At 53.8% G+C, this 27804-nt stretch overlaps 1 protein-coding gene across 3 annotated transcripts in view; it reads right to left on the bottom strand.

Moving 5' to 3' along the window:
- Positions 1 to 27804, bottom strand: part of RGMA (repulsive guidance molecule BMP co-receptor a) — a 44719-nt gene that overhangs the window by 7574 nt on the left and 9341 nt on the right. For 2 of the 3 annotated variants that reach the window (XM_041752844.1, XM_041752846.1), the window contains exons 2-3: positions 19378 to 19493; positions 1700 to 2214 (exon numbers count right to left, since the gene is read on the bottom strand). In XM_041752844.1, the coding sequence (XP_041608778.1) occupies positions 1700 to 2214; positions 19378 to 19493 (631 nt within the window). Of the gene's footprint in view, positions 1 to 1699; positions 2215 to 19377; positions 19494 to 20230; positions 20584 to 27804 lie in introns of those variants that run through there. The other variant, XM_041752843.1, reaches the window with a different exon arrangement.

Raw genomic sequence — 27804 nt, 5'->3', positions numbered from 1 at the left:
TGGGGTGTGGAGGGATAGGAAGGAACAGAAACAGCCTTGTGGACCAGTGTGGCGCTGCCCAATGTGCTGCCTTGCAACGTGCTTTTCCTAGGAAAACAGATGCACTGCCAACCCGGAAACCCAGGGGATCTGGTGGGCCAGACCCCGAGGAGGGCCATGCGTCCCCATCCTCTGCACCCTGAGAACCCACTGGCCTCCGGGGCTTGAGGCTGCGCCCTCTGGCTGAGTCTGAGTATGAGGTCAAGGGAGACCCTCCTGGAAGTAAGTGATGGTGAGGGGAAGATGGGGATGTCCAAGAGCCTGGGCCGCAGGCCACATCCGTGGCTGCCTCTGGCTGTAGCCCCATGAGCAGGACTTGAGTCCTGCCACCCAGAGACTGAGGCCTTCTGGGGTCAGAAGATGACCAGCTCTCAGTGGCCCCTGGGGCTCCAGAAGGCAAATGAGAACATGCCCGTCTCCACAGCCACCCAGCCCAGGTCAAATGCTAGCTCAGCATTCCCAGCCCACTGCACTTTGGGTGGAGAGGCACAGCCCACTTTTGGGATGTGTCAAAGGGAGCTGCCCCAGCCAGGCAGGGCTGGCCCAAGGGAGGAGGGAAAAGCTGCATGGGTGGCCCCTCGGAGGCTCAGTAAGCTGCTTCTCTATCCTCACTTGCTCCATCTCCTTCTGCCCCCAGACACCACAGCCTGCCTGCCTTGGGCTGCAGCCTGTCAGTATAGGCAAAGAGAGGGCAGGATGGTACCCTGTAGCCTTGCTGGTCCCATCAACATCCTACAGCCCTGGCATCTAAGCTGGTGTCCCTAACCCCTCCATGTGCCAGAATCACCAGGGGCTTTAAAAAAAAAATCAAGACATGCTGACCCCACCCAGAGATCTGGTGTTATACCAGCCTGTAGGGAGGCCCAGGATCACTATCTAAAATCTATTCAGTTTGGGGTGTGTGGGTGGCTCAGATGGTTAAGCATCTGCCTTCAACTTAGGTCATGATCCTGGGGCCCTGGGATCAAGCCCCACATTGGGCTCCCTGCTCAGCGGGGAGCCTGCTTCTCCTTCTCCTTCTGCCTCCACTTCCCCTGCTCGTGCTTGCTCTCTCTGTTAAATAAATCAATACAATCTTTTAAAAAAGAAAAATAAAATCTGTTTAGTTTGTAAACACAACCATGTGAGAACCCCTGGATAGGACCATCCCCTCCAGGGGCTGTCGAGTCCACTTGTCCACAGCGGATGGGGTTCGCCCTCCCTGAGGCAACGATGGGAGATATACCTGTAGAGAGGCTTCTCTTTTATCAAGTTTTAATACTGGAGTTCTACCAAACACAGTTTGGAGGCAAGAAAAGAATATTCCAAAAGCTTGAAACTGAGTGCTCTGGCAAATGTTTCTAAAATTTGCGGACAGGGGATCCCTGGGTGGCGCAGCGGTTCGGCGCCTGCCTTTGGCCCAGGGCGCGATCCTGGAGACCCGGGATTGAATCCCACATCGGGCTCCCGGTGCATGGAGCCTGCTTCTCCCTCTGCCTGTGTCTCTGCCTCTCTCTCTCTCTCTGTGACTATCATAAATAAATAATAAAAAAAAATTAAAAAAAAATAAAATTTGCGGACAATAGTCCTAGTAAGAAATCCACTTTACACCTGGCCCCAGCATTCGCACAGCGATGCAAGCACACATACGCGCATGCACACAACCCAAACTCACCCTTACCTTGCTGGTGGCGGTGGCGGCCGAGCCAGGCAGCACAGGTGTGTTGGTGACCTGCACGTTCAGGTAATTATTGTCGATGAGCGGCCAGGCGCCCTGCACCTTGCAGGTCTGGAAGCGGTCTGTGAAAGTCCTGAGGTGCGGGTCCCCAAAGAGGCCGCAGTGTGTGTAGTTGGGGGCTGCCGAGTGCTTGTGGAAGCTTTTCTCGTAGTGGCAGATCTCGGGGCTGTCGGAGCGCTCCTGGCTGTCGCTGGGTGGCGGGAGGGTGCGCAGGCGCGGCTGCGACGTGGGGCCATCCTTGGAGCAGTTGTACTGGCTCATGAGGTCCTCTATGCCATGGACGGCCGAGTGGTAGGCCAGGTCGCCCCGGCAGGTGCGGGCCGTGCGCCGTGTGCACAGGGCGTAGGTGCGCAGAGCAGCGCAGAACTCAGGGGCGTCGTCCGAGGCCGGGGAGTGGCTGCCCGCTGTGGCGCTCCAGAACTCAGAGTTGCACTTGAGGATCTTGCACGGGGACGTGGCTGTGGGGAGAGGAAGGGACACACGCTGTCAAGGGCAGCCAGCAGCTCAAGGCCTCCTGCCCCCGGAGGACATCTCGGCCCATGCTGCGGAGCTCCCCGAGTGGCACATTCACACCCTGATGGCAGGTAATCCCCACAGGTGGGAGGACTGGGCTGCACCTGCCCTTCCCAGCCTTCTGCTCAGGGTGACCCCCCAGTGGGCGTCGGGCACGCAGAGCCACCTGCTGCAAGGGCCAGGGGAGGCCCAGCCTACAGTTCCCAGCCTGTAAAGAGGACTGTCAGTGTTTCTGGGCAGCAGGACTCTGGGAGCTGGGGAACCACCCTTGGGTCTTTGACATCTGCTGACACTGACGGCTCTCCCCAAGTGTTTTGGCAAAAGTAACAGGCAGCAGCCTGGGAGTTAAAGTGTTTTGGCAAAAGCAACAGGCAGCAGCCTGGGAGTTAAGCCTCACTACTGGGTGACCTTGTAGGAGTCACCAGACTTCTCTGTGCCTCATTAGATTTACCTCAAAAATGGGTAATAGGGACGCCTGAATGGCTCAGCGGTTTAGCACCTGCCTTCCATCCACGGCATGATTTTGGGGTCCCGGGATCGAGTCTCACATCGGGCTCCCTGCATGGAGCCTGCTTTTCCCTCTGCCTGTATCTCTGCCTCTCTCTCTCTCTCTGTTTCTCATGAATAAATAAAAATAAAATCTTAGAAAAAAAAAAGAAAATGGCTAATAGTAGTATGGGCCTTATGAGGTTGGTCAAAGTGTTAAGTAAAGGAGTAAGAATGGCACTGGCGTAGAGAACAAGGTCAGTGCACACAGGTTAGTGTGCTTACTCTATGAGCTTTGGTCACAGAAGGCCTAGTTCTGGTCACCTTGTCTGCAGAGCAAGGGCAGCAACTGAGAGCCATAACCTTGGATCTGCCTTAATTCGTTTTTTTTTTTTTTTTAAAGTCACTCACAAGCTTTGAGACATTAGTGACAATTAGCTACAAATGACCATGCCTGAAAACTGTGGCTCTGACACACCTGTGTCTTGTACCTGGACACGTGGAACCTACTCCTTCCTGGCCCCCTAGATTCTTTTGCACCATTCCTAGTGACTTCAGTGGCCAGGCATGCAGATGGGTAATAGGAAGGAAAGTTCTACACAGGTTCCAGGAGCAAAGGGGCTGGCTGGCCAACCAGCTGGGAGGCCTGGCCTCTGGGGTCATAGCCCAATGCTGGAATCATCAACAGGAGGATGGGGCTATTGCTCTAGGCACTCCTGATTGGGCTGCCAGCTTGGCTCACAAACCCTTGGAAAAGTCAGTTTGCTTCTCTGGTGCTGCCTCTTTACCTTGAGTTTTACAAAATCAAGTTGCCAATAAAGCCAGGGACAGAAAGGGCAGGCAGAGGGAAGAAACATCTGAGCAGCTGCCCTGATCCTGGACACCTGGATGGCCTATCTCTTAGAGATCTGCCTCCTCGACAGACACCTGCCTGGACCTGAAGCTGACCTGCCAGGTCACACACCTGGGCACGGGGGAGAGCCAGCACTTGTCCAAAAATTCACACTCCTCCCCTAACTTCACCTGTATTTGTCACACTGCTGGCAAACCAGGTTGTTTCAGGTGGAATCTGGGTGGACATTTTTTTCTTTTGAGACATTACGTATTTGCTTAAATGTGTATTAGGAAAAATAAGGAAAATTTGATAGAAGAGTTACAGACTTCCCATTTTAATAGCTTTATTTTAAGTTGAAGAAGCGTGTTGACATAAGCAGATCTGGTTAGTCATCGGTGATAATTGCCACAAAGAGAAACCTGGGGTGAACGTGGGAAGAGCACTAGGTGAGACGCTCCCCCTGCCCGCATGGTCTCCCTCCCACAGAAGCGTGCTTCTAGGGGCAGGTGTCCCTGGAAAAGCAACTAAAAGATGCTCTGGCCCTTCTGTGTTCATATTTCACCAACCGACAGAAGACACCCAAGGCCCAACCCTCCTGTGGGTTGCAAAATGCTAATGTGGTCAGTGTGGGAGAAGGTGGAAGAGTCCCTCAGGGTGAGGTGAAGTGAGGTGGGGGGGTAGGTGTGCGTGGACGGGGTGCTGTGCAGAGGAACAAGGTACAAAGGCACTGGCTGGGAGGGGCAGGGACCACCAACTCCCCCTCTTTGGTCGGCCTCACTAATTCCAGGTGCAAGGTGTGCAGACACGGGCCTGGGTGGAGTGGCAGCTACCTGGGCTCTGGGCTCTGCCCACCAGCCTCGGGAGCCCTGTCTGGAGCCAGGCTCGGTGTACCCAAAGGAGCGAAAGGCCACCACCTGGCCCTTTACAACCAGACTGCTGCCACCCTCGCAGGAGCTGTGTTGGCCTGGGCTCTGCCAAAGCTGACCTGGGACAGCAGAAAGCGAAGTCCCATCTCCTTGCTCCGTCTCGGGCTGGTGCCTCAGTTCAGCCAGCCCCAGGGCCATGCACCACTGGCCTTCCCACTCCCTGCGGGGCAGAGCCAGGCTCGGCGTGGCTGCTTTTCTTCCCCAAAGTCTGGTGAAGAACCCGAAGCAGGATTTGTACCTGGCCTGTCAGACCTAAGAGTCCACGCCGTGGGCAGCTCCACGTCATTATACAATGAGCACATTCACAATTGCTTCTGCCAGCTGCTGAGGCTGCCTCTGTGGGATGGAGACCCTGCGGGGGTCTCACCTGGTGGTCTTCCCACATTCACCCCAGGTTTCTCTTTGTGGCAATTACTACCTATGATTAACCACATCTGCTTACGTCAGCACGCTTCTTCAACTTAAAGCTATCACAATGGGAAGTCTGTGACTCTGATATCAAATTTGCTTTATTTTCCTGAATACACATTTAAGTAAACATGGAACTTCTCAAAAGAAAAAAAGTCCAAGGGCACACCTCACCTCCAGTGAGTGACCTGCAGCCTCTCCCTGAGGACCCTGCCTGCAGGAGTTCCCCACCGGCTGGGAGGCCTGTGGTCCCTGGGCTCTCCAGGGCCTGGCCCCCAGCAGACCAGCACCCAGGGGCTGCTTTTCAGGGTAGGTAGGGGTCACGAAAGGGGCCTAGGGCAGGGCCAGCCTGCACACAGACAGTGGAGGGTATGCAGGGTGTTTCGCTCCTGACCCCCGTTTTTGGCTCCAGCCCCAAACATGGGTGACTCCCCAGGTGGTGAGAAGCATCTAATGTCTTCACAGCCTTAAAAGTGGCTCAGAGCAGTGTCCTGGCAGCAGAGCTCTCCAGTGTGTCTGGACTTCACAACCAAAATCCTACAGAGGCGCCCCAAAAAGGGGGTCCCTTGCGTGCTTTGAGGTCATCAAGTGGGATCTGCCAGCACAGGTGTGGCCCTTCAAAGGTCATTGTGCATACCGACCCCCTGGGCTGAGTCACCCGCCTCAGCAGGCCTGAGGCTCTACATTTCTAGGCCCCCAAGGGAGGCCCATGCTGCTGGTTTCACAAGCCACGCCTTGGTAGAGTTGAGCCATTTTCTTTCCAATAGTCACAAAAGGGCCAAATTAGAACCTGCTGGAGCCCAGCCAGTGTGGAGTACGCGAATGGGGCATTTTCTCTGCAGTGGGAGGGTTGTAGAGGGGACAGCTCTCTCAGGGACCAAACCCATCAGGGACACAGCTGCAACCCTGAGCAGCCCTCAGCCCTTGGAGAACTAGGTCTTTCATCTCTCAGTTCAAACTCTGAGAGGAATCCATTACTTGTGCCCCCCTCCCCCAGCATCCCAAGAGTGAACATGGCAGCTCTGTCCCTCACCCCCAGGGGACAAGTGAGGTCATTCTGGGGCTGTCCTTGCACCCCAGGCAGGGTCCAGAGAGGGATGCACTCCTCTAGCCCTTCACTCCCCTGAAGTCCTGCTGATCCTATTTCTTGGCCATCTGAAGAATGTTCCTGATGGATGCTATGACCCAGAACTAGGGATAGAACTGGACAGGTGTGAGGATGACATGGGTCAGATGGGGTGACAGGCAGTGGGCACTGGAGAGTGTCTGATTCAAAGTCCCCTTCTTGTCCCCTACCAGTAGTTGTGTGAACTTGGCTCTGCCTCAGTTTCCTTATCTGTGAACTGGACGTAGCACCTGCCTTAGAGAGTTGCTAAGGATTGGATGAGAAGATGCACGTAGTCTGCCTGGGACACAGCAGGTGCTCAACAAATGGGGGCCCTCACAAAGATCTGAGGGCGATAAACACCCTCATCTATGACAGAAGAGGTTAGCAGTCACAGGCAGGGACAGGGGAGGGTCAGGAAGGACACTGGACTGGGATGTGCTGTGTGTGCAGCTGCCTCAGTGCACTGACCACCCGCTCCTGCAGCGCACCTGGATCGATCCAGGACCACGACTGTCTTGGCACCACATTTCCCAAGGGCACCCGGGATAACCTCACCTACCACCTCACTCACCGTCTTTCACTGGGGAGGACACTGGTGGACTGAACACAATCCCTGTGTTGAAGTCCCAACCCTTGCGTGAAGGTCCTTGGAAGTGGGGGAGGCTCTGGGAGATAAGGTTCAGATGAGGTCATGAGGTGGATCCCCTGTGATGGGATTAGTGTCCTTCTAGGAAGAGCCACCAGAGCGTTGGCTCACACTCGGCCACGTGGGGACACAGCAAGAAGGCGACTGTGTACAAGCCAGGAAGAGAGCTGTCACCAGAGCCCAACCATGCTGGCACCCTCACTTTCAGCCTCGGGAACTATAGGCCTTGCCCCATCTCTTTTCCCCCTCCCAGACCCTCCCAAAACCCCCTGCAGAAGCCAGATCACTGCAGGTTCACTTGGCCAAGGGCCAGAAGACTGGGTGGACTCAGTTTCACCTGTTTCATTGTGCCTTCTCCCTAAAAGGACCTGTGGTCACGGAGGGGTGGCTCGGGCTGGGACGACTGTCAGGGCTCTTGAGTGGGGAGAGGGCATCAAGGAGGTGGTGAACCCAGCTCTGATCTCCTACTCGGTGCCCCTCCAACACGCCGGCCCGTGTGACCCAGTCTCTCCCTCTGGCCACCCCTTCCTCCCTACTTTCCCAGGCACCCTCACAGGCCTCTTCCATCTACATTTCCGGGAAGATGGTAGAATCAGAAACTTTGGGTACCGAAGCACAATTTCAACAAGGTCGCCTTTGCTCTTACTAACGAATAAAGGAACAGAGCTTGGGTTCCATGCTATAAAGAAAAATGAGAGCATTTGCAATTTCCCCACCCAGAGAGAACACCGGGTGAATTCAGTGTCAACAAGGCAGCTGGCGCCAGGTTTTGTGTCACCGGGCAATGGCACGTTGGAGATTCTCGGGAACTGGGGGACCTCACTTTAGGAGGCAGTGCTGACAGGGAGGGTTTAATGGTATGTGCTCTGGGGTGGATGATTGAGGTCCAATTCCAGCCCTGGCGCTCAGTAGTTGTGTGGCTACGGGGCAAATCCACTGACCCCTGTGAGCTCAGGGTTGCTCTCTGTGCCACGGAGACACATCAGTACCTTCATCAGTACTTCAGGGACCAGCAGAGGCGATGCAAGCAAACCCTGAGAACAGAGGCACCTGGGTGGCTCAGTAGTTGAGCGTCTGCCTTTGGCTCAGGTCGTAATCCCAGGATCCTGGGATCGAGTCCCGCATCGGGCTCCCCGCAGAAAGCCTCCTTCTCCTTCTGTCTATGTCTCTGCCCCTCTCTCTGTGTTTCTCATGAATAAGTAAGCAAAATCTAAAAAAAAAAAAAAACCCTGAGAACATTGGAAGGAAGCTCAGTGGAAACCCATTTTGTGTTATCGAGGTTTGCTTAAATAGTGATTCCTGGGAGAGACTAAGCTGTACCTATCAGCTAATGTGTGCAGAGCACTTACTATGTGCAACACATTGTACGGGTATCCCCATTAACCCTATGACAGCCCTGGGACTATCTGTTACCCCCATTCAACAGACAGGCAAACTGAGGCCTACTGGGCTTACATAGGCCCCTCCCCCCATGTGCTCTGATGGAGGAGGGAGGCAAACTACAGCTCTCGGGCTCCAGGCTGCTTACCCGTCCTCGTTCACCTCCTACTTCTGTTTGGACTTCCTGTGTGGACTGCAAACTACTTGAATGCTAAATCCTCACTGCTACTCTGAATGGGTGGGCAAGAATTTTTGTCTTCATTTGATAGGGGCACACACGTCTGGCTCCCACAGCCAACAAGGCTTTGAGGCTCTTTCTATGCCTTTCAAAGTGCGTGTATCATACCTTTCTTGGGACACCAGCTAGGGATGATCCAGGCCCTGAAATTCCCAAAAGCAAGATGTGTTTTCTCTGGCCATGCCAGGTCCTGACATGGGGCCATCACCACCCCTCTCTTCTCAGGGCAGTGGCCATCCTCTAAATGGACCATGAACCCTTCTCTACAGAAAGGCCTGCATGGAGCCACCAGGGCCAAGTCCTGCTGCAAAATGACCCCTCCCTGATTTGCCCCAAACCCCTGAGGGAGCCGGAGTCTTTCATATCCTCTGATAGTTTAAGGTTCCCCTCCAAGCCCTCCCACCACAGATGGATGAGCCAGACCTCAGGGTACATGGGGGGTGGAGGCCAGTGACTGGCTGGGACCAGAATTGAGGGCTCCTGTCCCCCCTTGTCTTCTCTCCAGGCAGTCTGGAGAGAAAGCCGGGAGAGGGGAAAACCCACCACCTCCTGGGCCTGTCTGCCTAAAGTGGTCACGCATGAGCTGTCATTTCCTGGGGGTCACAAGGAAGGGCTTCGGGCATGCCAGAGCTGGAGAGTCCCCACGGCTGGAGAGCCAAGAGGCCCATGATCCCCCCCTGCTGGAGTCATCCTGCCGCCCCATGTCTACTCCACTAAATCATGGGCTGGAGGCCACCCCAGGTCAGGAACCTGAATGTAACCTGGCCCAACATCAAAAGGAAAGGCTCTTGGCTGTGGTGTCACCTGCCAAAGAAACCACAGAGGGGCTGATTTTTATGTACCGTATCTTAAAAAAAAAAAAGAAAAGAAGAAAAAAAAAAAGCAAAGCACGAGACTTTAATTCCAGGCAGGAAACCGTGGACTTTTTCTGATGTGAACGTCCAAGGGAGGAAGCAAGGAGAGGGAAGGGGTAAGAGTCTGAAACAAATCTTACTGCAACTTATGCAGGGGGAGCCGCCCTTGGTGCTTTCCGGGTGACAGAAGGGCACAGCTGCCCCCTCCCTGCCTCGTTCCTGCAGATGGCAAAGTGGCCCCTTCGGGCTCTTTGGCTGATATGCCCAGAGCCAGGGGATCAGGAACCTGTTGGAAGTAAGTTCTCCTGAGCTCCATTTCCATCCTAGCCACTGTGTCCTTGGGCAGGGTGGCTCTGAGCCTCTGTTAAAGAAAGCCTCAGTACCTGGGGCCCCACCTCAGACATCCAGGGAAATGCAAAGGTGCCTCACAGAACTATGTTTCTTAGAAGCACATGATTTATGTCTGGTTTTGACCCAGGCCTCTAAGACTTAGAACTTCAGGATTAGCTAGCAGGGGACAAACAGAGGGGAATCCAGAAGCGAAGATGGTGACTAGCTGGGACTCATGACAGAAAGCCCCTGTCACAGAAATGACCCATGAAGTAGGTGATGGCTTTAAAGGTGGGACATAGGCAATGCCTAGGTGGTGGGGTGGGCCCTCGGTGCTCAGGTGGGGGTACCCCAGGAAACATTGGACCCATCTGCTCCTGACTCCTGCAACTGGGGCCGGAACTCTTGGCCTCTGTGTGCAATCTCCTTAATCAAGATCACTTTATCTAACAATCACTTTGTGACCAAACTATCTTGGCTTCTCAAGACGCGCCCAAGTTTTAGAACTTGGGATCTGAGGGACGCCAAGGGTCACTGGTCACCAGTTTCCGCCTCCAGCTAGCCTCTAAGGCAGAAAACCTCCCTATAACATCCCGGACTGGGGGGCATCCGGCCTCCACCACCACCAGAAGTCTGCCAAGGCAGGGCTGGCCCTTGCTGCTCCAGGTATATCCCAGGGGTATCGGCTCTTCTCTAGAGCCACATAGAAAGAGCTCACAGGTGACCACCCTGCAAATACTAAAGATGACCCCTCGGCTCCCGTGGATCCCCTTCCTCAGCTTCTCCCTCTGGCTGCCGTGGGCCTCCCTGAAAGGTCTGTGACCTCCATTGACGCCCCAGCGGAGGGGTCACCTCCTGCCTGCAAATCCCCAGGGCTGGGGCCCTTCATCTTGCACACCCCACGCTCAAAGCATCTTAGCAGATTTGATGCCTTTTTAAAGCCCCCCCAACCAGTGCTCTGCTAGGTCTCTGGGGACTTTTGGGTGCCCCAGCCCCCCACATATGCAACATTGCACTTTTGGGGGGAGGTGGGCTCGCAGTGCCTCCTTTGTGGGCTGAGACGTGCCCGCGAGAGAAATCACAGCCTCACAACCTGCCTGACTTAATTCCTTTCAATAGCAACCCAGTGCCTCTTGGAAACAGCCAGACGGGGGCAGGGAGCTCGCAGCATCAGCCGTACCCACCCGGGCAGGAGGAAAATATTTATGCACCAGCGCGGCGTTAGCTGCTTTCAGGGACCTCCTTTGAACTGTTAATCAAGCCCAATCTTTCGGAATAATAGCCTGATTATTACCGCCCTGTTTGCATAACAAAGAAGCCCAATAAAACTTATTTCACATCGCGCAGAGGGGGTGTGAAGGATCGCCCTGAGAAACGAGTCTCAGGAATGCGGCGAGCTGCTCCACAGTCAGAGCCCAGGAATAAAGACAATGCAATTTGCCACCAAGAAAAGCCCAATAGACCAATAAATTACCCGCGTGCAAAGGGATTAGATCGGGTTTCAGTGGCTGAGTGGGAGGGGTGGGGTGAGCCGGGACAGGGGAAAACCTGCCTTCTCTTAAAGGGGTAAAGGCTCGTTTTGAATCCAAGCCCCGTGGCTGCGTCGGTTTGGTCCAGCTCTGGGGCTACCAGGGTAACTGCCTGAAATCATTTCCTTGCTGAAAGTTCTGGAATCATTCTGCTTCTGCCACCAGCCTCCGTGGGTTTCTCTGCTCAGGTGGAGTCACCTACCAGACTTCTGGAAGGCAGAACAAACATGTTTCATTGGAATCCCAGTCCCAAGAGAGATTGAAGCATGGAGGCACGCCTGGGTGGCTCAGTGGTGGAGCATCTGCCTTTGGCTCAGGTCGTGATCCTGGGGTCCTGGGATCGAGTCCTGCATCAGGCTCCCTGCGGCGAGTCTACTTCACCCCATCTAAGTCTTCACCTCTTTCTGTGTCTCTCATGAACGAATAAATAAAATCTTTTAAAAAAAGAAGCATGGAGGCAAGAGAAGGGATTTGGGACGTAGCGTTTCTGCCAGGTCTCAGAGGGCAAGTGCGATTTGGCAGGTGCACACCGGGAGGTTGGCTGGAGCTGACATGCTGGTTGGTTGCAGGTAGCAAGCGTCCAAAGCGCCCAAGTGCTTTCCTATGCTGTGTGTTTGGGGGGCCTGGGGGCTCTCCTCTGGTCCCCCAGTTCTGTTAGATTCCTCCACAAGGGGGCGCTGGCCCCAGGCTGTTTCTATCACGGTGCCCAAGTTACCCTCCTGGGACCTTAGCATCTTGCCCCCCAGCTCCTCTTCCCTGTCCCCCAAGCCCCAAGGGTGGAATGGGCTTCCTGCAGTTTATGTACCTCTGTCGTCCCTTGTGGACTTTTCGGTGCTCCCCAAAGCGCCCAACAATCCCCTGTATTAAAGTCCCTTGGTGGAAATACCCCAGCCAGTTTTGCTCTCTTGCCTGGACCTTGCCGTGCCAGCCTAAGGATTTCAGACTAGACGTGGCTGATCATGGGGAGCCCCCGGAAAATTTTTCAGTAAGTGCATGGCAGGAGCAGAATCCTATTTTTAGGAGGCGGTGGCTTTCGTCCGGGTGGAAGCAGTGAGAGCAACACGCAGAATGGCTTAAAAGAGCAGTCACTACCCGGCCTCTGTGGAAAGGCATCCATCCACTGAAGCCCTGAGACCTCCTGTTCCCGTCCTGCACCCACTCTGGGCAGCAGGGGCACTTGGGCTCCCCTGTCATCATAAAACTCTATTGGGGGGCTTCTGAAGGAGGTAGGGAAGGCAGCACCAAGCCGGAGGGTCAGCCTGTCCCTGCAGCAGCAGGAACAGCAGGCCACTCCCCACCCTCCTCCGTCCCCTAGCACGGAATCAAGGACAGGGCAGCCAATGGATCTGGTGCCAGTATGTGGCAAACCCTGGCCTGGGCAGGGTCCCGGAGTCTCCTTGAGTTAGGAGTTGCCCGGAAACTGCCTGTTTGTGCCTGTCCTGCAGGAACTGCACTAGATCACCCTGGCGTCAACATCCAGGTGTTTGACATCAGATGCCTGTAGGAACACACCCAGGTGGGAGACTGGATATTCGGTCAGGTGCAGCCGACTACCTTACCTAACCTGCAAGAGGCCAGAGGTGATCATCTTTCCTAAAAAGCACTCCTGCTCTTGCAGCCCAAGATCAATCCCAGGGAACCCACCTAGCCTGCCTCTCCCTTGAGAGGCACAGGGACCTTTCTGGGAGCTTCCTCCAGGAGGTGGCCTCCAGGACAAAGAGCCGGGCAAGAGAAAGTTACAGAGACGCTCTCAGCTGATCTCTCAGCTGATCGAGGAAGGGGAGGTGGGTAGGCTGGGGAGCTGGGGGGTGAACTCACTGTCCAGTGAGGAAAGAGGTGGCCGGATGCCACCCACTGAACTGAACTGAGGCGCTGCCCCCCTCGTCACACCCAGCCAGGGCTGCTCTGCCCTGGTCACACATGCCAAGTTGCTGCAAGAAACCCCGCCGAATGCCAAGAAACAAGGGCACACCTTGGCTTGCCAAACTGGACACCCCCCCTCCCTCACACTGGAGCCATGCGGAGCCAAATCAGTGGCAAACAGGACATTGACAAGGCACCTGTGTTCACCTCAGGCCCCAGGCCCCTAGCAGGCCTGGCAGTCAGGTGGGTGAAGAGGGACCCATGCGGCCGAGGGCTGAGCCTGGAGCAAGATTCCATACCAAGAGCATCTTGCCTTAGGGTACAGAACTAAGCTACCCCGGATTCCACAAGGTCCACGAGGAGGGTGGTAATGGGCAAAGGCATCACTTTTCTGATATAAACGAAGCTTTCAGGTGAGCAATTTGTTCTCCGTGCTTTGAGGCATAACCCCTTTTCCTGAGTCTAGGGCTTGGCTCTAGAAATGATAATTTTCCATCCTGGCTCTGCCTCCAGCAACCCTGGGCTCATCTGCTCAGCCGCTCCAGGTCCAAGTTCATTTGAAGTGGCTTTTTCTCCCTCACCGCCATCCGCAGGCCGGCCCCCCTCGCCGCCTGCCTCATGCAGTGGGAGGGCAAACGCACGCCAGCTGGGCACACGCCCGGCTGGCGCACACATGTGTGAGCCTGTGTTCATGGGACATTCCTTAGCATGGGGAGCTATAATGGGCTCCTTTCTGCAAGGACCTGGGTGCAGACGGATCACTTTAATAGGCGTCTCGGTATTCCGACTGCTTGGGTGAAATGGTGCATGAAATGAATAAATAAGCAAAACCCAAAAGACATAAATCTGACTTGGGAAAATTTGCACCATGACAGCCCTGCCAACTTGTTTTCCTGACCTATGGCTGGGTGGCATCTTCTTCTTTGAAATGCTCAGCCAGGGAGGGATAGGGAGCAGAGAGGGCCTTTGGGATGGGGGCAAACATGCTCGGTCTGCAGAAAATGTGGTCACTCTTCATTCTGCTATCTCCTATCTCTCCAAATTTTGTTCCTTGTTTTTAATTTTTTCCCCACTTTAAAGCCTTATATGCCACATAGCACAAACTCTCATATGCCACAAAGCAAACTTAATGAGCATGTTTACTCAAAATTCGGTGTATGGGAAAGGGGGTGGTCCTGTGTTCTCCCCCTGGCTCTGTAACTACTTAGCTTTGTAACATCAGGCAACCTCTCTGACCCTCTGTCTCCTCTTCAGGGCAGTGGGAGTGATGATGTTCGTGAAGAAGGTGTGGTGATCTCATGAGGTGTTGAATTTAAAGCATTTGGCAGAGCGCCTGGTATACTGTGTCTGCTCAATAAATGAAAAGAGCTTTCAAAATTATTGTTCCCCTTCAAATGATCAGACTTTGGAGAGAACAATATAAGGTATTATGTCTCAAAGGATGTGCATAATATTAGGTAGTGATGGCTGTCTGCGGGAGGTGGGAATTTGAGTTATTTTCATTTACTTATTTATCCTTTTTGGGTTTTAGATTTAAAAAATGAGTATTGCTTTTATAACCAAAAGCAAGTTTAGAAAAAGATTGGGGCAACTGGGGAAACCCCCCACCCCCTTGGTCTCCTGTCTCTTGAGAAAAAACAAAACAGAAATGCAAAAAGCCCAAGGGCCCTACAATTTCCAGATTGTGCCAGGTGTGTTCAGGGTGTGTAGCAAGGAGAACGGTATGAAGAAAACAGAAAATGGGCTCTTTCCTTATAAGCAGAACTAGTGATTGAGGAGAAGACAAAAACCCAAGACCCACAAAATAATGAACCTGGGAGGAAGCAGAGGTGTCTGCAGCCAAGGGAACAGGTGTCTAGGTCATTGGAGAGATGGAACTGGACCCCCACAAATGGCTCTGAACCTAGGCTTTGATCAAGCGGGCATTCCCATTCCAAACCAGGGAGTGGCACGAGCAAGGAAGGCCTGGAGGTGGCCCACAGGGAAGGTGTGGTGGGGTGGTGGCAGAGTTGGGGGTGGGGCAGCAGTGACTTGGAGCCTGGGCATGTGCCAGAAGCCTGGGGAAAGTGGGTGGGGGGCAGAAGTCAGAGGGTCCTCCCCTTTTGGATGCTCCAAAGAGGACTATGAGGAGGCACAGGTTCCTGAGGAGGACTTTTAGGACAATTCATTTGGGGGTGTTCACGGGGGTTGGGGGACTGAGAGGCAGGTCCCAGGGCTGGTCAACTGTTTGTAGCCAGGAGACAATGGGAACAGACAGGAAGGGGTGTAAGAAAGAAGCCCAGCCCCAGCAGCTGGCTTGAATGGACAGACCCGCCTCATGCTCAGGGCTTCACGGTTCTGGGCAGTCCCTAACAGACTCAAACCAGGCCCCTAGTCCTGGGGCCAGGATGGGGAGAATCTAAGGTGAGCAACAACCTTGGTGTGCCCAGGACTGAGAGGGTTTCCAAGGACACCAGACTTTCCAGCTTTAAAACTAGGAAAGTTGGGGGTATGCTAGGATGAATTGGTCACCCTAGAAGAAACAGTGCTTTCAGTTTTCCGCAGGTTGAATTCGGCCAAGCAGGAAAACGGCAAAGTAGCTAACCACTCAATGAAAACATAAAGTTGGGGTTCTCTGCCCAGTTCTGTGCAGGGCCTTGCATATTTCACTGAAGAGAGTTTTCGTAGGAACTGAATGACCCCCATTATATAAACTGGCCCCCACCCCATCCTCTTACCTCCAAAGGGTCCTGGGACCACCCCTCGTCTTCCCCATCTCACGGAGCATCCTCATCTGAGCCCATGGATCACCTGTCTCCACTTCTTCTTTGAGCTCTGGGGTGACTGCTAGCAATTGCTTAAACCTTACACACAGGTTTCCCTTCTTCACCCACAAGACCAGAGATCCTCTCCTTATTCTCTGCTCACGGGCTAAGGGGCAAGCCGTCCATAGGACTTTATGCGCTGCCCTCCCTGGGAGCTAAGGCCCTGCCCTGCAGACCCCTTGGTGTGTCACGTGCAGACCCACATGCTAGCTGGCTCTGCTGTCACCTGGCTCTTGCAACCAGACATCACTTCATTCTCTCCCTTTAGGACACCGAGTGCCATGGGGAGGACAAAAATGTGAGCAAACCAACTGGCTTGCACATTTCTAAATACCAGCTTTTTCTCATCTCTGCAATGACCCAGATGCGCTTGGACACCACAGAGAGCCTTGGTCTCCCCGAGCCTTAGCATCTCTCCTGAGGGCTAACATTCCTGTAACAGGCGCAGTTTCAAAGTTAAAGCAAAAGAAAGGAGTGGGGCGGGGGGAAGACAGGCAGTAATGGTCCTCCCACCTAAGCATGCATCAGAACCCCCTAGAGGGCCTCGTGGAGTAGGGACTGCAGGTCCCACCCCAGAGCACGGGCTTCAGTAGGTCTGGCCTCAGCCCAGAACGCATGTTTAGCCAGCTCCTAGGGGAGGCTGACGCTGCGGGTCCAGGGGCCACACTTTAAGAACCACTGCTAGAACACAGCATCCATATGATGTTAACGGGAGGCATGCCAACGTATCTACAACCCTTTGATGGGTTTCTCTTAGCAATCTGTTATTATTAAGTCACAATGCTTTCAAAGTTGAAGAAGTACCTATTAATTGTATTTTGAACAAGATGTTATTTGTGGAAGACTCCTCTAAGAAGTCTTTTTAGGCCTCCTCCCCAATCCCCCAAAACCAGCTAGACGTGGCTACTGGTCCATCCACATCCACTGTGGGCACAGCATCGTCCAAGCACACACCCTTGCGGTCTGGGGAACACTGCAGAGCCGTTTCCCATTCAGAGGCTGGGGATCTGCTGGCCGAGCTGGGAGGAAGGCCCCGAATGCCCATCACTGAGTCAGGAACACAGTAGGTGTGCCAGGGTGCCATATGCACCGAGTGAGTACATGTAAACACTCTCCAAAAACACAAACCCTCTCAGTCTACAGAGGTTAAGGCATCTTTCTTCACATCACCATGTCCAACTTAATTTGCACTCCTATGGGTTTACTCCTGGCAGCCACTCAAGTTAACTAGCGCTGAACAAACCTATTCTTTCACTGGGCTGCTCTAGCCAGATTCCACTTGTCTTCAGTGGGAGAGGCTGAGGCCTCGCAGGGCTCCTGGGGGTCTCCACGGCTTGCATTTGGCCAATGCTCTGCGTTTTCTCCAACACCCACCTGGCGCTCCCCACTCTCCATCAGCCCTGCCGCTTTCCTGCCATTGGGGTCTAAGAAGAGAACAGTCCATCTCTATGTGGCAAGAAGACAACCCATTTCATCTCTTCCTTAAGAAACTGTCTTTTGACCCTGATCTCTTGAGCACGCAAGGTTTTGGAGCTCCTCCCTTTTGGAGGTATTTCGTTTGGGGAGACTGGAAGCTCAGTTTTCAGTAAGGTGGGCAATTTTGACTAAATGCAGCTGTCAAGGCCTCATACTAGAAGAAACCCGAGCCAGTTGGCATGACAGTCCAGCGGCTATCCATTCCCTCTGCCAGGTTTTAGTTACCAGCCTTGAAGCCAAAAAACAAAATGGGCTTCTAGGAAACAAAAGTGATGGAATTCGCCCTGTGAATTATATAACCCACCAGCTTTCTTGGGACAGCGGGGGGAATACTTTAAAATAAAGTTCTTCAGATGGAGACATGAAATGAGCAACAAAGAAAACACCACCACCCCAGGGGCTGGTAGCCGCCCCTCTGCCAGCCCTCCTTTTCCTCTCCCCAATTCAAGAAGTTAACAAGTGCTGCCCCTTTAAGAGCGGGAAGGTGTTGTTTTAAGGGCCTCTAAGCCCCCCTTCTCAATTTCAGCTCAGAGCTGAGATCACATCCCCCAAGGCAGCCAAGGGACAAAAGCTATTTATCAACCCATCTGATAAAACTTCCAATGGGCCGGATCTTTATCTAGACCGAACCGAGATGCACACGCAGAGCAAAGTCCTGCTTCACCAAAAGGTGGATTTCCTTGTAAGGAAGGCTGTCTTTTACATTTTCATTTTATTTTTTTTTGAGTTTTGGGAAGAGAATCAAATCAGCCTTTCGGGCGGACCGTTCGTTCCGTAGATGAGGAAACTGCCTTTTAAAAGGTGTGTGTGTGTGTGTGGTGGGAGGCGTAGGCCACCCTGCAGCGGGGCTCACTGTTCAGGGGTGTTCATATTACAGGCCGGGGGCGCGCGGGGCGCACGGGGCTCCGAGGGCTCGGTGGGTCGCTGACACCCCCGGCTCGTCCTCGGCCGGGGCCCCCCCGACGGAATCCGGAGCCGGGAGCAGGTTGCGGCTCTCCGGGACGCCCCGAGGGCGCGCAGCTGCCGAGGGAGCGGGGCTGGGGCGAGAAGGGAAACTGATCCCTGGCCGCCCGCCGCTGCCGGCACGGTCCGCGCGCCCGCAGCCCCAGCTCGCAGCCAGGCCCAGCCCCGGGCTGCCCGGTTCCGCCAGTCCCTGAAACCCAGTTGGCTGCGAAGCAAAACAAAACCACCCCCTCCCGGTCGGACCCAGCTCCTTCCTGGCCGAGGGCAGCCCCGGAGCTCGCGCTTCTGCAGAGGCACCTCGGCGCCCCGCAGCCCACGGGCCGGCCCGGGTCCCGCCTCGCACCGGGGACCCTTCGGCCCGTGACACTGGGTTTATTTGTACTCGTAGCAGGAGTACAATGGGTATAAAGGGTTTAACTGGCCTTTCCAGGCTGTGAGCAGCATATGGCCAAAATAAAATAAAGTTTTATGAAACATTATAAAGAAAACAGACCGGGGATTTAAGTTTCGTGCCTCCCCCCTCCCCCCGAAAGGGAGGGGGGGAAAGTAAAGAAACTGGAGCGTTTGGGAAGGAACAAATGCTTCTCTGTGGAGCTGGTTTCCCTTCCCCCAACAAAAACAAGAGGTCCGGGCTCGGAGGAATTTGAAAGCAGCGATCTGCCAAAAACATTGTGAAAAACTATGGGGGATTCATTGGAAACAGATGGCTTTTTCAGCTTTAATTCTGAAATTCTCTCCCTTTCTGACACAATAAAAACAAACAGGGGGCGACGCGGAATGTTATCAAACAGGCACCCGGGATCGCGTGAGCCGCGTGCGTGGGCTTCCCCGCGGGGGCGGGGGCGGGGGCGGGGGGCGGCTCCACCCCCGGGCACCCGCAGGGCCGCACGCCCCTGGGCGAGTAGCCCGGGAAAGTGCCCCCCGCCGCGAGCCCCCCTCCCTCGGGGCCCCTAAGGGGCGCGTCCCCAGGACCCCCTTCCTGGGAAGGAGGGAGGCGCGCCCGGCCCCCGCGACGCCCCCCGCCCCCCGCCTCGGCTCCTTCCCGGAGCCGCCCGGGCGGGGGCCTGCCCCTCGCCCCCCGCCCCCCGCCCCCCTCCCCGGGTCCCCGCGGGCATCCACCGCGCCGTCCGCGGGGCGCGGGAGAAACAAAGACCGGTGGGCGTGGGCGTGGGCGTGGGCGGCGGGGGCCCGGGGCCCGGGCGGACTCCAGGTGGACGCGCGCGGGCCCGGGGGCTGCGGCCGGGCCGCGGGCAGCGCCTTACCTGCCGGGAGGCTGCAGAGAAGGAAGGCGAGGGTCGGCCAGAATCCCAGGGCTGAACGTCCTGCCCCTCTCCCCATACCCATCCATCCAGCTCGGCCTGTGACCACTAGCCTCTCCCTGGAAGAAGAGTTTAGAAGAAAAGAAGAGGAAAATAAATCTCGCTGCGGAGGAAGGGCAGCCTCGCTCCGCCGGCGGGAGCAGCGAGCCGGGAGGCTCGGTCCCCCTCGGCCGCGGGCGCCCGGCGCGCCCCCCCTCCCGCGCCCCTCCCCGCGCGCCCCTCCCTCCCGGGGCCCCTCCAATGTCTGCGCGGCCCGCCCCCTCGCACTCGGGTTTCAGCGCGGCCCGCGGGGGGTGGGGGGGCCCAGCTGGGCGGGGACCGAGGCGGCGGGGTTCCGACGCGGGCCTCGGGGGACTCGGGAGCCCGGGCCCGGGGAGGGGCGCAGGGCGCGCCCCGGCTCCCCGGTCCCCGCGGCGGCCCAGGCGGAGGGGGCCCAGCGCCCCGCCCCCGCCCCCCGGGACGGCCTGCAGAGGCCCCCAGAATCCGACCTGCAAACATCCAACCCGAGTAGAAACTGCGCTCGGAGACCGGCCCCGGGACCCCTTTCCACTCCGACTGCCGTCCCGAAGCCGCCACCCCCGCCCCCGGGTTCACTTCCCTGGCTCAGACGTGTCCCCAGGCAGGAGGCTGGAAAAGCCGCTTCGGAGATGCCCGGGGGTGTCGGGGTGGCCCGCTGGATCGCAGCAGCCCAGGCACCTCGCGGCTCCCTCCCCCGACACCCCAGGCCACCCACCCGGCCTGGGCTCCGAGCCTCCCGCACCCCCTTCAAGCGCCTCGCTGCTTCCCCAGTACTTGCCCGGGCTGCACTCCCGAGTTGGCGGCCTGTGAGCCTGACGGAGGCGGCAGGACGGCTGCCACCCCGGAGGAGGTGTGGACGCAGCCGTCTCTTCGGTGCGCCGGGGCCGGCCTCCTGGGGCTGCCACGGTAGGGCCACCAAGGCCGCTCTTGGGAGGGCATCAGGGTGGTGACTTCCCCTAACTTGGTCGCTTATTTTTCCAGGAGAAAAATGTCTCCTCCCCAAGGTTGCCTAGGACCTGGGGCTCTTCTGCCGCTGTTGGGATATTTAAGAGACTGGCAACTTTCCCCAAGAAACATCTTTTGGATGGAACACAAATAGGCCAGAGCAAGTGTTTTGAGTCGAACCAATTCCTCCCTTGGCCCCCCCTCACCTCTCCTCCAAGCCGACTCATCTGGTTCTTTGGAAAAAAAACCTGAATTTTTATCCAATTTTGATGTTTCTCTTAAGCACTATCACAGTCCTCACTTGCCGAAAGGCCACACAGGCTGCGAGGCTGTGCCTGCACTCAGGACTCTGCCTGCCAGGAGGGAGTGTTGCTCTGGAGGAGCAAGCTTTGGGCAAGGGGAAGAAAGCCCCAGTTCCCGTGAATTCACAACCCAGCCACTCGTACTTCTCAATCTGGCTTCTGCAAAAAAACAGGTGAGAAAGGGAGCTCACTGTTTCAGCCAGCTGTGCCATGGGGCAAAAGGAAGCTGTTGTTTCCTTGGGGCAAGATGCCATGAAGGCAACTGCTCGCCTGTAAAGTTGCACCCCCACATCTCCCCCAAAGAGTTAGGTCTGGGTGCAATGGGCTGTAATTATCATTCCCCCAAACTGGGGTTCATTTTAAGCCCCGATTTGCAAAATGCTAGCCCAGGGCTCTACTGGTATTTCTCTGGAGCGTGGCCCCATCCTTGGGCCAGCCCTAGGGGTTTATTCTCCGGAACAGCCCTGGCCCGCTGAGGCAGGCACGGAGCCAGTCTGCACAGTGGTACCTTTGAGGTCCATCCGTCAATTCACACCATTTGCTGGACTGTGCCCTTCATAGTTAGTTCTGAAGCTTCTCGCTAATGAGAGAGAGGGGATTCATCAGGATCCTCAGCAGCCCCAACAATGAGTCAACTGCTGTGGCATCTCCAGTGGGGAATGCGGCCCAGTGGGGAAGCCATGGAGGCTTCTGAAGACCTGAAAGCAGGCCTTTGCCATGCAGTCCTTGCCGGAGGTGGACCTCTGGAAGCAGGACTTGGAGCCCCTGTACCTCAATTTCTTCATCTGGAAGGGCAGACTGATAATATTGTCACTGCAAGACTGCAACAGTACAATTTGGGAGGGGCATTAACTGGGCCATGGGAATTCCCCAGAGTTCCTGCTACAGGATTGGGTGCCATTTTGTGAGGAGATCCAATTCTTAGGACATAAGCAAATGATTTAAGAAAGGGACGCAGAAGGCTTTTTTTTTTCTCACGAGGAGAGACGTGTGAGGCTGAATTTGGACACCATCAAAATGGAGATTTGGCCTTTCTGTAGTTTAGACTATCAGGAGAAATCCAGCCCCCACAAAAAAGCAGTATGGGGTTGTGTTGGCCTTGAGCAATCTGTCTATATGGGCCAAACCAACCAGCTTATTCCAACTCCACAGGTCTTTGCAATAAGAAATCTTGGAACACTGGGCTATGGAACTCAGCAGTCCATTCGCCAAAGAAACTCACTTAACTCAAGGTGTAGCTGACTTCATATAAACAGTTCGCGTTATAGAGGATGACCCTTATGGGTTCTCCTCCAGGCTGTACTCTGAGCCTCAGGTTAGAGATCTTCCCTCGCATGGCTCCTGCTCCCTTCCCCCCAACCCTGGCTGTTGGGCCCAGCACTGAACCTTGGTCCCCTACCCCTACCCCCTGACCCTCCCCCTTTAGGCAATGGGGCTGTGTGGTAGAGGGGCAGGGGTTTCGGAAAGGCGAGGTTCTACATAAGGCTGAAGTCCTCCCAGGGGGTGAGGGGTGTCAGAGACTCTAGCTTTCCTTGCCTCTGGGTACAAACAGGGTGCTCCCAAATCCAGGGCCTGAGTCATCAGTCAATAAATGTATAATCAGGACTATTGCATGGTAGTCTCTGGGAGGACGAAAGACCTAAATAAGACAGCTCCTAGCTTTGAACTGCCAGTAGAAGCAGAGATTAGAGGAAGGTCAGGGAAGGCTTTTCCAAAAAGGTAGGGTGTCTCTTGAGGATCTTTTGAAGGATGCATTTCTCAGTAAGAGTGACTGTAATAATGGCAAATACTACAATGTGCTCTCACATTATGTCAAGTGCTAGCTAAGTATGGTTTTAGACAACTTGAAGCTAAGGTAGGTTCTACGATCATCCCCATTTTACAGATGCGAAACTGAGGCTGAGTAAAGTTAAGGATTCACCCAATGACTGGCTGACAAGCCTGGAGCTGAGCACACCAAGCACATGCCTGATGTGCAGTACGGGGCCACTCATTCCAGTGATTCAAGTCTGCACTGGGCTTTAAGTCAAGGCTAGACAGGTGACCATCGCTTTCAATAAAGCAGAACACAGACTCTGACAGTGGAGACATGAGAACACAGGCGCCAGGGGCCTTCAGCCCAGACTCCCCACAGGACGGGCAGGGGGAGTGTTCTCAGTGTGGAAGAGTTGGGGGGGGGATGAGAGCGAGGGGAGGGGGGAGGAGGAGCAGGGCAAGGATTCCAGGCAGAAGGCACAGTGAGTATAACACATCCCAAGGTGTGGCCTGCCTGTGGAGCTGGGAAAGCAGGAGGGTGGCTGTTGGAGATCAGGCCACAGGAAGACAGAACAGGAGTTTGGGAAAGTGCGTGGAGGGCCAGCAGTGCTCTGCTAGGGTGTCCATTCTTAGCACCTGGGAGCCCAACCAGAGATCTCAAGAACAGGAGGGATTTAGTCTTTGGGGACATCATTCTGAGGAAGTTTAGCAGGAATACTGCCCAGCACCCATTCCGGAGTGGCCGAATCTGAATCCCTGGGTAGGGCCTGGGCATCAGCATTTTTCATTAGCTCTCCCAGGTGACTAACAGGTAGGAATTTGCTAGGTTTAGAAGTCCTGCCACGCTTCATCAATCCTGGGTACATGTGAAGACTCAGGTTGAGTCTGTCAGTTTATCCTCTTGGACTTAAAAGTCAAGGTGAGACAGATAACTTAATAAGCACTTCCGATAAAGCCGTGACTGGTGCATGACCCAAGTGGACCAATCAGAGTCTGTCCTGAGACTTGCAGGGGGCGGGGGGGGGGGGGGCTGGCCTGGTCTCTGGTTCCTGCATAGGATAGGTCTGCAGGTAGCAACCTGAGGGAGAGTGTTGGCACCTGGAAGCTGTGTTGGTAGGGTCATACTGGTTTTACTAAAATTGCATTTTATCTGGTGAGCTTTGTCTGGAACTGGTGGAGATTTTCAGGGCTCCCTGCACCTCCTCCGAGCTCTGTGAGTACCCATTCCAGCTGTGGGAGCCAACAAAGTTCCTTATTCTGTTGAAACTGGCTTGATTTAGGATTCTCTCACATGTGTGCCCAGACTCCTGACAAGGAGGGAGCTAACGGTCCAACACTGGTCCCAAGAAATACTTTTACCAACCTCACGAGTACAGGGGTATGTTGCCAACAGCTCCTAATCCATCAGTCATTTACTGGTAAAATTGCTTGCACTTACTCTCATCACCTTAACCCCCAAATTTTTGCTTATATACCATGTTTTGAGGAACTTACTTGCTTCAATTTGCAACTGAGGGTGGGACCCAATCCTCTTTAATCGAAATAAAACTTAGTTTCAAATTCCTCTTTCAAACTTCAGGGGCTCCCGTGGGTCTGGCTGTCTCAGATTTGATGAACCAGGCCTTGTTCACCCTCTCCGTAACTGTGTTGAGAAGCCGGAGCAGGTGTATTGCATTAGGAATATGCAGATTATGACCTGTGCGATGAGGGGGCACAAGCCCCCCACAAGGGGTCAGCATGGGGTTCCCTCAGCATCCAAGCTCCTACTTTGGGCAAGCGAGACCCACAGGGTGGTTTTGACTGAAGGCACAGTTTCGATAACCTACATAAGGGAACTGGAGTCACAAGCCTTATTACTTACAGATCTCAGAAAAAGTGGGGTTGGGGGGCATGAAGTGAGCTAGGTGAGGGGCAGCCCTCCATCCCAGGATCCCAGGTCAATTAAGAGCAGGAGACAGAGAGCGGGGTAGCAAGCACCTACTACTTGTAAGGCAGTGGGGGTGGAGGTCACTAACTTTTCTTGGGCTTAACTCTAAGGGTTAATTCAAAAGGTATCCTGGGAAAAGAAAAGCAGGAGCTACTGGAGAGAATGAACCCTAAACCTGAGTCCTGATCTAAATGTCCAGGCACTGGGTGCCAGCAGGGTTCTCACACTGTAAAATGCACAGGCAGCAACTTGGAAAAACTAAAGTTGTTTTTCTCATCATACTAACTTTTAAAAAAATATATTTTACTTGAGAGAGAGAGAGAGAAAGCATGAGCAGAGGGGAGGGGAGGGGCAGAGGGAGAAGGAGAAGAACACTCCCTGCTGAGCAGGGAGCCGATGCAGGAGCCCCATCCGAGGACCCTGAGCTCATGACCTGAGCTGAAGGCAGATGCTCAACCACCTGAGCCACCCAGGTGCCCCTTCATCATAGTAACTTGCAAGGTTTTATAGACTTTGATCATATCATCTTTTTGGCTTCATCTTTCCACTCTAAAGAACAAAGCATATGGTTTCACTCATATGTGGAATGTAAGAAATAATGAAAGGGACCATAAGGGAAGGGGGGAAGCTGGGTGGGGAAAAATTAGAGAGGGAGACAAACCATGAGAGACTCCTAACTCTGGGAAAAAACCAAAGGGTTGCAGAAGGGGAGGGGGGTCGGGGGATGGGGGTAACTGCATGACAGGCACTAAGTAGGGCATGTGATGGGATGAGCACTGGGTGTTCTACTATGTGTCGGCAAACTGAATTTAAATAAAATAATAATAATAAAAAGAACAAAGCAGTCCAGCATCCCAGGAAAATTCTTGTACCTGGCTGATTACTTTACTTACCCTTCTATGGTATGAAGGTGTTTTTCTCCTAGGGGCAAGTCATAACACCGCCAGGTTTGGGTGGATCCCAGGGAGAATCCTATTTTTGGCTTAGCTTCCAATGCAGTTTCTGAAGGCTTTTTAGCACTTTCCGAACACTTGGTTGTGCACGGCTGTTAGCAAACAAACACTTTGCAAAGACCCCAAGATCCTGTCCCGGGCTGTAAACACGCTGGACAGAGTCCATTCTGTTACTAGTTGCACGATGTTCTCCGAAATGCACTGACGGAGACTTGTCCCCGCTAAAGCTTCAGTGTGCCCTTCCTTGCTAACTCATCAGCTTATCCTGCCAGTTATCCACCATTGGTCTGCCATCTGTCTCCAGACCCTTCATTTCAACCGCAGGCCTGGAAGCATCTGAGCATTCTCTCCTTCAGATGATCTACGGACATTTAAACTAAGTTTGGGAGTACCAGTGATCCTTGGGGATCCCCACTGTTTATAATTCTTCATCCAGAAAAGTACCTGTTTACGCTATCTTTTGTTTCCTGTCTCTAAGGACAGTTCCAATCCATGGCGATTTACCCCCGCACATTCTAGAGCGACTCACTGTTGCAAATGACCCTTGGGGTGGAACTTTGTCAGGAGGAATTTTGAAAGTCTAAACATAATTCAGCCCTGGGTTTCTCCCTCGTCTCCAGGCCTGTTTCTCCCTCCTCAAAGAATGCTAATAGACTTCTCTGGTTTCATGTTCTCTTTCAGAAAGTGTGTTGTGCTATGTCCAGTTAATTGGGACTTCAGAATGTGCTTGATGATATTACTTTTTAGTATCTATTCCACAGAGGGGCTGTGAAGAGTAACCCTTCCTAGATGGCTGGGCTCCCTTTGTGGGCAGAGGATCCCAGGGTGTACACCCTTGGGTGGCAGGCCCAGTGTGGAAGGCCAGTGCACATTCTGGCCACCAGGACATGGCTGCCATCTCTAATTACCCCTGCTCCCTTCCCTCCAGATGGCTGGGGGTAGGGTCCGTAGAGTTTTCTTGACCTGTTTGTTTCCATGAGATTGAGGGAGAGGGCCTCTCCCTGCTTCTCTTCTTCCAGAGCATTTATGAGTCTTGTCCTTAGTGTGGCACAAAGAACCCCTTCCCTGTAGATTTCAGAAAGCCTTAACGTGCTCCTCTTTTGGCCTATGTTGTTCTCTTAGCTCTTGCCAAAGGTTTCCTTTGTCTCTGTGTACACCCTATTCCGTGATGGATGCTTATTCTTAGTAATTGAAACGTGAGATTTTATTCCAATATTTTAATGATGTTTTGAAACACAGATTTCCCTGGCATTCCTAGCTCTCTGTAGAAACTGAAGAACTATCTCACTTTTTCTTTGAATTCTTTCATATGGATTTAAGACACATTAGCTGATTTTATTTACTCTTGACATGGCTTTAAATGTATGTGATCAGATCAGTCCATTGTTTTGCCCCACAGAAGACAGATTTCTTTCCATTTATTTACTGCATTTCTGTTTTACTCATTCAACGAGCACTCACTGAGTTCTGGAGCACTCAGCTCCAGAGGTTTTGGGGGTTCTCAGATGAGTAGCAGACAGTCCTCCCCCCCTCCACCACCCACCACCTCCTGGCAGCTCAGGGGAGCAGTCAGATGTCTGCTGTAGATTGAGACTCAATGTAGATTGAGTCTATTGTCTCAATAGAGACAAATGACTTCCGCACCACATGCTCAGTACTCTGAGATGCGTGTTTGTGTGGTGTCTCGGGAACCCTACATTTACTCTCCATCGTTGTTACTGTAAATCAACCTGGAACTCTACAAAATTGATGAGTGTCTCAGAGTTGGGGTGTGGTGGGGGGTCTCTGTAACTTCTTTGACAAATGGGACCACTGACGGTGAAGACTGGTGACAACTACATTCTGTCAACCTCACACTGTCTGGAACACCTTCCATCAAAATTTCACCTGTCGGGATACTACATCAGACTGCCGCCTGGGTTAGCATTCCTGCTCATGAGTCCACTTCCAGGAACAGAGGCTGTTGGCTCTCAGAGCCTGGTGAACTGGCTGGGCTTGGGACATCGGTATGAAGTACCCCCCACAGAACCTCTAGGAAACACACCCCTGATGGTGGGCATGGAAACATTTACTGTGCTGGGAAGATATAAAAGGGTTTGTTTGTTGTTTTAAAGGAAATGCCAGAGTAACAATTTTCTGCACTTTCCATGTCCTTCGGTCCAGCATAAAATTTATTTCTTAAAAATGGAAAGAGTAATAGATGCACATGTTAAAAAAAGTCAACTTCTCATCAAGTGAAATTAGGTGACTCTCCCTGGAGGTAATAACTATCAAGAGTTTCATGTGCATCTCCCTAGACATTTCCATGGGCACATAGTCACATATAAAAAAGCAATCAATCTACCTCCGTAGCTATCATTTCACCCAAAATGATTAGCAACCTCCCAGTAGGCATTTTTTATTTTACTTTTCCTCTCTGTTTAATATTCCTGTGAACTTTTCCATCATGGTGGGAGCTAAGCAGTCAGAG

The sequence above is a fragment of the Vulpes lagopus genome, chromosome 4 (assembly GCF_018345385.1).
Source record: "Vulpes lagopus strain Blue_001 chromosome 4, ASM1834538v1, whole genome shotgun sequence".
In the NCBI taxonomy this organism is placed as follows: Eukaryota; Metazoa; Chordata; class Mammalia; order Carnivora; family Canidae; genus Vulpes; species Vulpes lagopus.
Note: the sequence above shows the minus strand (reverse complement) of the source record. Positions and strands in the feature narration are given on the sequence as shown.